The 12,296-nt window shown below is 42.6% G+C and overlaps 1 protein-coding gene across 1 annotated transcript in view; it reads right to left on the bottom strand.

Moving 5' to 3' along the window:
- Positions 1–10,212, bottom strand: part of MGAT4D (MGAT4 family member D) — a 58,096-nt gene extending 47,884 nt beyond the window's left edge. Inside the window, exon 1 of the mRNA XM_042935432.1 lies at positions 10,068–10,212. Coding sequence (XP_042791366.1) covers positions 10,068–10,161 — 94 coding nt within the window. The 5' untranslated portion in view covers positions 10,162–10,212. The remainder of the gene's footprint in view (positions 1–10,067) is intronic.
- Between the last annotated feature and the right edge of the window lie 2,084 nt (positions 10,213–12,296).

Here is a 12,296-nt window from a genome sequence, read left to right as displayed (position 1 = left end):
TGCTGAAATGAATGAACAAATTAATGCATGGACTTGCCAACATAGTAACTGAGTGATTTAAAAAAAATTTTTTTAATGTTTATTTATTTTTGACAGAGAGAGAGAGAGAGAGAGAGAGAGAGAGCGAGCATGAGTGGAGGAGGGGGAGAGAGAGAAAGGGAGACACAGAATCTGAAACAGGCTCCAGGCTCTGAGCTGTCAGCACAGAGCCCGAGGCGGGGCTTGAACTCACAGAAGGAGAGATCATGACCTGAGCCGAAGTCGGACGCTCAACTGACTGAGCCACCCAGGTGCCCCTTTTTTAATTTTTTAAATGTTTATTTATTTAAGTGATTTTTAAACTGAATTGCGCTTTAATCAAAAGAACTGCAGCTATCCCAGATAAATCTTGAATATTCATAAGGTAGATACTGCTTGAAGATTTTTACAAACTTTAAAAGTAGACATAGGTTAACCAGTATAACACCACGTCCTGGGGCTCCTGGAGTGATATGCTCTTTGCAAATTGGATCATGTGTTTGAAATTGATACATCACGGGTGATGCAACATGTCTAAGCTTCCCCAATGTAAGTCAGTCCCTGAGGGATCAATTTGGTAAACATGAAAAGAAAGAGTTTTCTCTAGAGGAAACAGTATTTACAGAAACATCCATGCAAAAAAGGTAAAAGAGATATTCCCTAGTCTTACATCTGCTTCTTATATATGTTTACTTGATAATTCAACAAGAAAAATATTTATATTATTTGTGTATTCATTCAGGTATTTTGTGAGGATGAAATGTTATAAAAATATGTTGCAAAGGTTTGAAATTAATAATAATATGATGTTTTGAGTCAATTGTGGTGAAATTATAAAAACAGACACCAGTCCATGTGTGCAATGGGCCAATGTGACTTCCACCCATCAGAAAGGAGCCAGGTGAGGTCCTAAGTACCACTGACTTTTGCAAGAGTCTGAGGCACAGCCCCCCAGTAGAAATAAAACGTAAGACTCTTTTGTAATTTTAAATTTTCTGTAGCCACATTTAAAAAAGTAAGAAGCAGCAAGGTAATTGTCAAGAATATATTTAATGTAATTCAATATACCTGAAACATATAATCACCATAAAAAATAATTAATGGAATAGTTTACATTCTTTTTGTACTAAGTGGACTAAATCCTGTGTATATTTTATACTTGTAGTACATCTTCATTTGGATGCTAAATTTTAATGGTAACTGACATGCAGTCTTACCAAAACAATAAAACTTTGCTTAGTGGAGAAATATTTTGCACTGTTTCAATCCTTACATTTAAATTTAAATTGGGGCACCTGGGTGGCTCAGTCGGTTGAGTGTCCGACTTCGGCTCAGGTCATGATCTCACGGTCTGTGAGTTCGAGCCCCGCGTCGGGCTCTGTGCTGACAGCTCAGAGCCTGGAGCCTGCTTCGGATTCTGTGTCTCCCTCTCTCTCTCTCCCCCTCCCCTGCTCATGCTCTCTCTCTGTCTCAAAAATAAATAAAAACATTAAAAAAATTAAAAAAAAATTTAAATTAGTTAAACAAAATTTAAAATTCAGTGCCTCAGTTGCACTAACCATATTTCAAGTGCTCAACAGCCACCTAGTTAAGGGTCACCATACTGGACAGCAGGTCTATGGCACCAGCTGTGAGGTTATTACAAATGTAGTATCTCATGGGGCACCTGGGTGGCTCAGTCAGTTAAGCATCTGAATCTTGGTTTTGGCTCAGGTCATGATCTCGCAGTTTTGTGAGTTCAAGCAGGCTGTTAGTGCAGAGCCTGCTTGGGATTCTCTCTCACTCCTCTCTCTGCCCCTCCCCTGCTCATGTTCTTTCTCTCTCCCTTTCTCAAAATAAATAAAAAATAAACTTGAAAAAAAAAAAAAGAGAAATGCAGTATTTCAAACTGCACCCCAGACTTACTGAGTCAGAATCTGAACTTTAATAAGATTCACAGGTGACTGGTATGCACGTTCAAATTTGATAAGCAGTGTTATCAGTCTCTTTAATTGTTTTATCTTTCTCATCATTGGCTTTACCATAGTGTAGATCATTATTGCTTCTAGCTGCGCTATTATAACTGCCTCTTAATTAGTCTCTCACCGCCAATCCACACTTAATCTTCTGGAAATACTTCCCAAAGACTTTAAATGGTTCTCTGAATGTTTACTAAATAAAGTCCAAACTGCTTGCCTTAGTATACAAGGTCCTATCCATATGGCCATGACCTGACTTTCCCACTCTGTTTCATTCACTAAATACCTCCAGCAATGAGAAGCATCCCAGGGTCTGCATTCTTTCTGCCATGTAATACTTACCACGTGTCACTCACTGAGCTATGTGAAAGGTAAACAAACATGGATAAGTCAGGTCCCTGCTCTAAATTACCTGACAAGACATGGGGGAAGGAGCGTATATTTAAACAACCAGTTAGTGTAATTGTGAAAACAGAGTTATGCTCAAATACAGAGGCAAAGGGAGGCAGAAATGCTTAACTAGTAAGGAAGACTGAGGAGTGGGGGAGGGAGGGAAAAAGGTCTCAGAGCAGAGGAAATATTTGAGAATTTGAAGAATGTATAGAATTTTGCAACACAGCAAAGGGCAGGGAAGGCCATTTCAAACTAAGAAAATAACAACATAAATGCATAAGTATGAAATGGCAGGATGTTCTGAGGGGAAAGCAAGTAATTCACTCAGGGTAGAAAGAAAGGAGAACGAACGGCATGAAGTGAAAGTATTGGCAGACCACTTCAAATTTATTATTCATTTATTTGTACCGAACATGGTTCCAAAGAAAGACTATCTGAGGCAGCTGGTAGGAGATGAAGTTAAAAAGGTACAATACATTTTGGATTATTCCAGCCCACATAGACTTTGCAATAATCAAATTACACTACGAACCATGCGCTTTGAACTCTCTCTGAGTGGTCCCTCTGTGCATGGGATTTTTATGATGAACTATTTCAGACATTGCAAAGAGTATGTAAAACAGTCTGAGACAAGAATGAACATCCATGAAGTCACTACCTTAGACTTAAAAATATTCCATCTGTTTCCTTCCAAGATCATGTTCCCCTTCCTCCCCACTCCCAGATCAGCAGAATTTTGAATTTTGTATTAATCATCCATTGCTTTTAAGTTTTACCACTTTTGCAAGCTGATTCACATTTGTTTTTAGACATTAGTCAAAAAATAATACTTATATGTATTCTTCTATACTTGTTCCTTTTGCTTAATTTATGTTTTTGAAATCAATCCAGAGGCGCCTGGGTGGCTCAGTCGGTTGAGCGTCCGACTTCGGCTCAGGTCATGATCTCACGGTCCGTGAGTTCGAGCCCTGCGTCAGGCTCTGTGCTGACAGCTCAGAGACTGGAGCCTGTTTCAGATTGTGTGTCTCCCTCTCTCTCTGACCCTCCCCCGTTCATGCTTTGTCTCTCTCTGTCTCAAGAGTAAATAAACATTAAAAAAAAAAATTAAAAAAAAAAAAAATCAATCCATACCGGTAAGTCAAGCTCTAGTTCATTCATTTTTACTACGTTAAATGTTCCATTGTTTTGAACATACAACAACATATTTACCTCTTCTACCCTTGCTGAACACTTACAAAAAATGCAACCAAGAATACACCACATATGTATGTTCAAGAATTTCCCTTGGATATATCTGGTGGTAGGGACGTTATTTTAAACACTGAACAACGTGTATGGCCTGGGTACTGATCACCAAGAAGAGGACTTGGCCATAAACCACTGAGTAAAGCTGCGCACCAGTGTCAGCCCTGACTAGCAGAAAAATTGCTAGGACAGAGGAAATGCATGTCACAGAATGAAAGTGATTGAATGTATACGCCCCACTCCCAAGGGGAGTGTGTGTAAATTCCTGCGCTTCCATATCCTTACCAAATGTCTGATTTCCTAAATTTAAAAATCTGAAAGGTATGAAAGGGTATCTTGTGTTTTTAATTTGCATTTCCTTAATTGCTAATGAAGTCCTCCATGTTTATTCAACATTTATGTTACACTTGGCCTTAGAGCCTACTTTGCTGATAATATAGCTATACCAACCTTCTTTTGGTTCAGGTTGCTGATACAAATTTTTCCATCCCTCTTCCAACATTTCCAGGTCTTTGAAGTTCAAATGTATCCCTTGTAAACAACATTAAGTTTGGTTTTGTTTTTATATCCAGTCAGAAAATACTGTAATTTCCTCTTTGGAGCATTTACTATAATGAATGATATTGTTATGCATTATTTTGCTATTAGTTTAGTAGTCAGACTAGATTTCAACCTGAGTCCTTGACTTATTGCAGTCTCATACAAATTCTTACATTCTCACTTTTCAACAGTGCTGCAAGTCTGTACCATTTAACTCCACTGACCCCTCTCCTATCTTGTGATTGTTCATGCATTGTTGTTCTAGATATACTTTAAATTTCACAAGACATTCCAATTATTGTCTTTTTTTAAAATTTTTTTTAACGTTTATTCATTTTTGAGACAGAGAGAGACAGAGCATGAACAGGGGAGGGGCAGAGAGAGAGGGAAACACAGAATCCGAAACAGGCTTCAGGCTCTGAGCTGTCAGCCCAGAGCCCGACATGGGGCTTGAACTCACGGACCGTGAGATCATGACCTGAGCTGAAGTCGGATGCTTAACCGACCAAGCCACCCAGGCGCCCCTCCAATTACTGTCTTGAATGGACCCCATTTGCATCCTGGACTCTGCTGATGTAGAGCTACAGCTGGGACCGCTCTCCTCACCACTTCTGCTCCATGGCATTTTGTAGGCATATTCTCACAAGGTCATACACTTTGGTATTTATGTACATACTACAACACATATAGTTACAACAGTATATACTATGTACTTATCCCGATTGGATGGGATGGAGGCTGCTTTCCCTCTACCAACGGTAGAAAGTGAGACCCCAAGAAATTCATTTATAAAGAAATTCATTTATAAAGTGAGACCCCACGAAATTCACTCATTCTGGTGCTCCAGAATGAGCCCTCTTCCCACCAAGTCAATGGCTGGAGAGCATTTCTACCCTGAAAATTGCTGAACTGCCAAACTAACAAAATGTCTCATGCTGACAGATGAAAAGGGGCAGGAGAGTGGGAGAGAAATTGCTAAGCTAAGAGAAAACGTCTGTGAAGTACCCTGCATGCAGCTAGAAATGGCAAAGATGCATGAGTCAGCTATGGCTCAAGTGCATACTGCAGGTCCTGAAGAGGGCCACCTGCTAGGCAAGAAAGTCCTAGCAACAAGAGGCTGTGGCAAGGGCAGCACAAGGAAGGGGGCCCTCAGGCAGATGGATACCCCACACCAGGGAAAGGGAAGTGAGGAGACCCCAGCAGATCTCAGAAGTAGTCACAAACTACTGTGTAAGAGTCAGCACTGGATTTCTGCCACACATAAGCACTCTCCAGAGAGACTGAAACCATCAGGCTGCCATCATGCAAGGAAACCTCTGTCCCTGCACCCCTTCCCACCCCAATACCACAGGGGTACAGAGCAAGGGTGGAGGAAGGGTGCAGCAGATTATATTTTCCAAAGATGGCTACAACAGTATCTCCCACAGCAAATGCTCTTCTGCAGTCACCCGTCAAGAGGTATTCAGTTTCTCTGTTCCCTCGATTCTGGGCGAACCCGTGATGGTTTTAAACAGACCAGCAGACTACGGCAGAAGTAAGGCAGTACTAATTTGGGGGGCAGTTTCCTAACTGGCTTGGAAACTAACACTTCCTGCCTTTTGAAGGGTAGTTGCCTTATAAAAAGTAAAACTCTGCTGAGACCACAATGCTATGAGGAGCCCATGCCAAGTGGAGAGGCCATGGAGGATAAGCCACCATGTGGGGAGACAAGAGAAATGCCAGAGTGAGAAAGCCTCTTAGGAGATCCTCCAGCCCCAAGGACCCCAGCTGATACCACTGCAGATCACAAATCGCTCAGCAGAGCCCATCCTAAATTTCTGATTTAAATTTCTTTGTAAACCAAGAGTTAAACAAAATTATTGTTTTTAAGCAACTAAGCTTTGGGGAAGTTTTACACCAATCCCAGGACAAGTGTCTCAGAACACATCATTTTCTTCTCTTGCCACGGAGTTTTCCTAGAACCACAAGACTGGTCTGTCCCATAGGAAAAGGGAAAGAAAGACCTTAATTGACTATGAGGTTAAAGTTCTAAAAAGAATGGGATAGGGTCTCTAGTAACAGGAATGAGACGGTTTGAATAACCAAAAATAAACAAAAGAGATAAAGAATACGTCTTAAATATCACTATGAATCTCTGTGCCAACAGAATAGGGTGTTTGACGGAACACACATGGGCAATTATTGGAAAAACAAGTCACTCATATTTATAACCCTCACAAGTTGAACTGCTTTTAAACATCAGTTACAAGGGGTATGGGGTGGCGCCTGGATGATTCAGTTGGTTAAGGGTCTGACTCTTGATTTCGACTCAGGTCATGACCTCATGGTTCGTGGGATCAAGTCCCACATCAGGCTCTGTGCTATTAGCTTGGGATCCTCTCTCCTCTCTATGACCCACCCCTGCTTGTACTCTCTTTCTCTCTCTCTCTCGAATTAAATGAATATTTTTAAAAAGTCAATTACAGGGGTGCCTGGGTGGCTCAGTTGGTTGAGCATCCAGCTCTTGGTTTCGGCTCAGGTCATGGTCTCACAGTTTCGTGAGTTCAAGCTCTGCGTCTGGCTCTGTGCTGGCAGCACGGAGCTGCTTGGGATTCTCTCTCCCTCCCTCTCTTTCTGCCCCTTCCCTGCTCACACTGTCTCTGTCTCTCTCAAAATAAATAAACTTAGAGTAAATCAATTACATATGTCTGTAAGAGTACTGGCATTTATTTTAAAATGTCTTAAAAATGCATTCTGATTGTTTCTATATTCTCAAGTGAACTGAGTACCATATGCTTCCTATCATTTCAGTGTTCTTGCTTTCATATTTTACACTGTACAAATTCTTTTGATTTTTAATAACTTTATACATACAAAAGAAAAATGTGGAATACATAGGTAAGCTCTGTAGCATAATGTGAAATGAACCCAGGTAACCTATCACCCAAGCTACTAACTTGAACACCGCCCAGTGCCTTTGCTTCCAAGAGTGGATCCCTGCCCCATCCCATGTCACTAATGTCACTACTCTCCTGAGTTATCTGTTTATTGTTCCTTTGCTTTTTAGAGTACAGTTTTTATCAACTTATATACGTCTCTTCACTATGTGCTATTTAGTTTGGCTTGTTCCTGGACTCTGTGTGCTGACATCCGGTCCTCATGTGCCCCTTCTAGATCCTCTTCAGTTTGATTAAAACCAGAAGTCTGCTACTTGTCCCAGACTTCCTTACCAGCCATGCTCTCATCACATTTTGCCAAGGGGAGGCAGTTGTGCCAGACTGGAGGCTGCAAAAAGGTGGAGTCCTCCTGCTTCTGGTGGTTCCTCCACCGAACTGCTAGCTCCTGCTGGAGTGTCAGATGTTCAGGCAGCAGCAGACCAACTGCAGCCCCACTATTGCCAATGGTAGTGGCAGGCCAGTGCTGGCTTTTCCAGGGAGGTAGCTTTTCCATGGGCAGTGGCACTAAATGCTGCATTACCCAGAAACACACTCAGGAGAGGATCTGGAATTGGTTATCTGCCCTACATGGGCTTATGTGCCCTACTTGGGCTTAAATGCAGGGATAGCCTACCACCTGCCAGAGAAGACGCGATACTGGAAGTCTGGGACAGGCACTGGCAAAACACTTACCTAAGTGGTCTTCTGTGCTTGACCGGGAAGTGCCTTCTCAGACTGTAGCCTGCAGAGGAAGTGGCTGTGGCATTCACCGATAATATAGGAATGAGGACTGTAAGGATTACGAGTGGATGGGTGTTTCTTCCTGTACTGAAGAACTTCATCAGCATTTCTGACACTGTGAAACTCTCCTCCTTGAAATATTTTCTTGGCTCTCTCAGTTTCCTAGTTTTTCCTTGACTTTGAAATGTTAGTATTCCCCAGGGCTCATTCTTTGGAATCTTTCCTTATCTATGTCAACTCCCTATATGATCTCATCCAATCTCGTAGCTTTAAATACTGTATGCTGACAGCTCTCCAATTTTTGTCCCCAGTCCTGACCCAGAATGACATAGTCAATCTCCTATTAATACTTTCATTGGGATGTCTAATAGGCGCCATGGAAATACTCATTTCACCCCGATCTGCCCTTGTCCCGGCCTTCACCGTTCCAGTACATGGCACCTCCACTTCTCCAGTTGTCTGAAGTCCACAGTTTCATTTTAATAGTATTAACTGTATTAAAATGCCTTCTGAGGTTACTAAAGTGAATTGCCTTCCAAGATTACTAGAAAAAGGAGTTTATGTTTTGCTTTCTCATTATGAGTTATGATCTATTTATTTGTGTTATAAAAAAGTGCAAATTGTTTATTGTCCTAAAATACATGAAAACACATTTGGATAACGTTCCTTGTAGAAAATGAAACAGAGAGAAAGTGTACAAAATGATCAAATATTAGTAGCATGAATCAGATTAATACACATCTAATCTCTGAAACAAATGGAATAGAATGTCGATATTGTGTGTGCATGACAAAATTAAGTATTAATTAGAGGAATAAAGCCACTTCCACACTTGATCCTTGACACGACCACCAAGGTTACGTTGTGTGAACCTGAGTCATAAGTGTGTTTAGTAAGAATGAAAATTCGGTGTGCCTGGGTGGCTCAGTCCAGTAGGCCTCCCGCTCTTGATTCTGGCTCAGGTCATGATCTCACAGTGTGTAAGTTTGAGCCCCAGGTCAGGCTCTGTGCTGACAGCATGGAGCCTGCTTGGGATTCTCTCTCTCTCCCTCTCTCTCTCCCTGCCCCTCCTCCTGCTTGTATGGTCTCTAAACAAACAAACAAACAAACATTAAAAAAATGAATGAAAATTTAACCTGAAACAACCTAAGAGCCATCTTGGAAGGCTTAATATATTTACAGGATTCTTGAGCTTAAATTCAAAATCCAATTATATGGACACTAAAATGTTACACTAGACATTGGACAAGAAGAGCTGAAAGATAAAATACAGGAAATCTAGTTAAACTTGAATTTCAGACGAACAATAAATCTTTTAGTATAAATATATCCCGTGCAATTTTTTAAAACTTATTTTTAAAAAGAGAACGAGCGAGTGGGAGAGAGGGGCAGAGAGAGAGAGAATCCTAAGCAGGTTCCAAGCTCGGTGCCAAGCAGGTGGGGGTGGGAGGGCTTGATCCCACAACCCTGGGATCACGACCTGGGCCAAAATCAAGGGTCAGATGGATGCTCAACTGACTGACTACGCCACCCAGGAGTCCTACCTCCCACCTCAACCCCCGTGCAATGTTCATACTAAAAACTTACTCATTGTTTATCTAAAGTTCAAATTTCACTGGGAAAATTTCAAATTGAGAACCCCATAAACAAAATGAATTAAAATCTTGGTGTTTCAAAGTTGCAACGCAAGACACATGGCCCACTTGAGAATGTTCGGCTGCTATACCAGTGCTCTAAGTTGTCTCTCTCCATCATCTCACCCCTTTTCGGCTTCGCAAAAAAATACTCTCGGGAGCCTTCAAAGGTGGCTCCATAATTTAACAGTGGAACACGAAAGTAGAAAGGGTTCTTAAGTCGGACATTCACCCGTTTCTGGAAACGATGGGAAAGAGGAAGACGCTGGTGGCGGCAGGGAAGCAGGGAACACCCTGGGGCGTTGAACCTTGGGAGGGAAACCGAGTGCGCAGGCAGGAGGGCGTCGGGAGGTCCCCGCAGGCCAATCGGTTAGCGCGCGCGCCTGGCAGGGGTCGCGGCCACCGGGGTAAACTAGGGGCGTCCGTTACAGCTTAACCGCCGGTCGGACAGGAGCCTGGGGGCGGGGGTAGGGCTACAATTGTAAAACACCTTATACGAGAGCGGGCGACAGTGTCAGGCTCTCACGTCGCCCCCCTTCTCTTCCACCCGGCCGCCCAGGCAATCCCGGAGCCCCGAAGTCGGAGGGGCGGCAAAGGGGGCGGAGAAGCCACCCTCAGCTTACTAGTTTGAGTCATCCTGGAGATGCAGAAGCAGGAGAAGCTGAAAAGCACGAAGGCGGCCAGCGCGATCAGCACGTTCACGTGCTTCGTCCTCATGGAGCCGGCCTGACGCGGGCGACAGCGGCGCGGCGAGTGGAGGCACCAAGCAGCGCCCCCCGCGCAGCGGAGGATGAGCGCGCGCCGCCGCGCCTGCGCCTCTGGACGCGCGCTCTCGCGCCCTTGCTCTCCCTGTGTCGGGGAGGACCTCAGCACGCCTGTCCTTTGGCTCAGCACTTAGCATCCAGAACCCCTTGCTAGGACTAAGGGTAGTTAAATGCCATCAACTATGGGAAAGCTCTGCACTGCGTGGCACAGTGGTGGGTGCTCAGTAACTGTTAATTTATTTTCCTGTAGCAGTGGCTTTTGCGCCAGACCCTAGGCTAAGCAGTTTGCATGTATTAGCTGGGTAAATCCTCACAACATCCCAATTTTTTTAAGGTAATAAAGATAATAGTATCTAATATGCTATTGGTATCTTTTACCTTGAAAGAAAGGAGCCGTTGTGAATTTGAGCTACAGGATACACAGCTGGAAGTAGTTCTGCTACAAACCTTGTACATAGATAAGAAGTTTATAAATAAAAGTTCCTAAATAAAATATGTATCTTTAGCCTTAAATGAAAGCCATCAAATGCCCAAATAATTTAGGGGGCTTAGATTTTTGTGTGGGAAATGGCCAACGCCAGACTTTCAGCTTTATCCCTTTATCTTTTATATTTTGGTACCCCCCCCCCAAAAAAAGGATGAAGGAGTCAACTATTGTAAAAAAAAAAAAGTTATATATACAATGAGCACTGCAAGGGAGGTTTGCTAACCTTTGCCAAGTTCAAGATATCAGTTTTTCAGCCCTTTACAAACCAAGGCTGGGAAACACTAGGAGAAAATCAGTAGGGTGAGACTCTTTGGGCTCCATGAACTGTGGTTTGCTATTGGGTTCTCCACACTGAGCAATCTTCTTATTGTCAGTGTCTGGTTATAAGCGTTTTACTTCGAACCAGCACTATACCACTGGATGGGCTGGTTTCTGGCTCCTTGAAAGAAGAAACATTTGAACACATATCAGCGTAAGGATGCCATTGTAAGCTGTGTTTTCTCATGTGATGATGGCCAGGAGTTGTGACCTTCAGTTGAGCAGTGACCCAGCCAGGTCCCAGGAATGGCAGCTGGGAGAGACACCTCAACTTCATTCTCCTTCATCCCTTTGGTCCCTTGCCAGTTCCTCCCATTAGCTAACCTCTACTGGGAGCCAGAAGGCAAGGAAGTTCTGTGCAATGTATTAGATCTTAAGAACTGCCTCCTGTAGAGTAGACTGACATGTGGGAAGAAGCTATCCAGCGCAAGATATCTCCAAATTCAATAGCTCATAGTCCTCTTACTTGGTCTCCAGTTTCACACCTTTCAGCTTTTTGTTGGAAAGCAAACGATGTCACAATCCACTAGCAGTATCCAGGGAAAGTTTTTAATCCTCTCTGAGCTAGTGTTCCTCAACAGAAAGATGGGATGAATAATACCTGTCCAAGGTTGCTGAATTAAATAACATTCAAAACCAGTTAGCATTATTTCTTGTCATTATGTAATGCTCAATACATTTTGGTTTTCTGTTGTTGCCCATCAGAGCAATATTCATTTTCTCACTAATTCTATTATTTTTTCTATGGCAGACTCCCTGCTCAAAAATCCTTCAGCAACTCTGTGTTAAAAATGAAAAGTCCTGGAATCCAGGACCTTACACGATCTGGTTCCACCTACCTTTCCAGCTATTGTATCTATCCCAGCTATTGATATGCCTCCAATTTAGTACTCAAAAGTTCTGCTGCACTCAAACTCACCAAATACCATGTTCTCAAGATTCAAAAAAGCATTTTGCTCTCACATCTTAATGCTTTTGAAATCAGCATGTGTCTTCTGATTTTTATATTTTAGTTATTTCTTTTTGTCTTTTTTTCCAAAGAAAGGAAAATCCAAAACCCTGATAATCAGGCAATGGCTTGTCTATGAATCAGAACACGTGATAGTTATTGAACATCTACACTGTGCCAGTCACTGAACTAGGTACTGGAGCTACAAGTAGTCGATTGCTGGCTCATGGCTCCACCTTCTTCATGCACAAACACGGACTACACCACACACACACACGCGTACGCCTACCTTTCAAAAGTATTCAAGACTCAGCTGAAATGTCACTTCAGGAAG

Source organism: Panthera leo, chromosome B1 (assembly GCF_018350215.1).
Source record: "Panthera leo isolate Ple1 chromosome B1, P.leo_Ple1_pat1.1, whole genome shotgun sequence".
NCBI classification, from domain to species: Eukaryota; Metazoa; Chordata; class Mammalia; order Carnivora; family Felidae; genus Panthera; species Panthera leo.
Note: the sequence above shows the minus strand (reverse complement) of the source record. Positions and strands in the feature narration are given on the sequence as shown.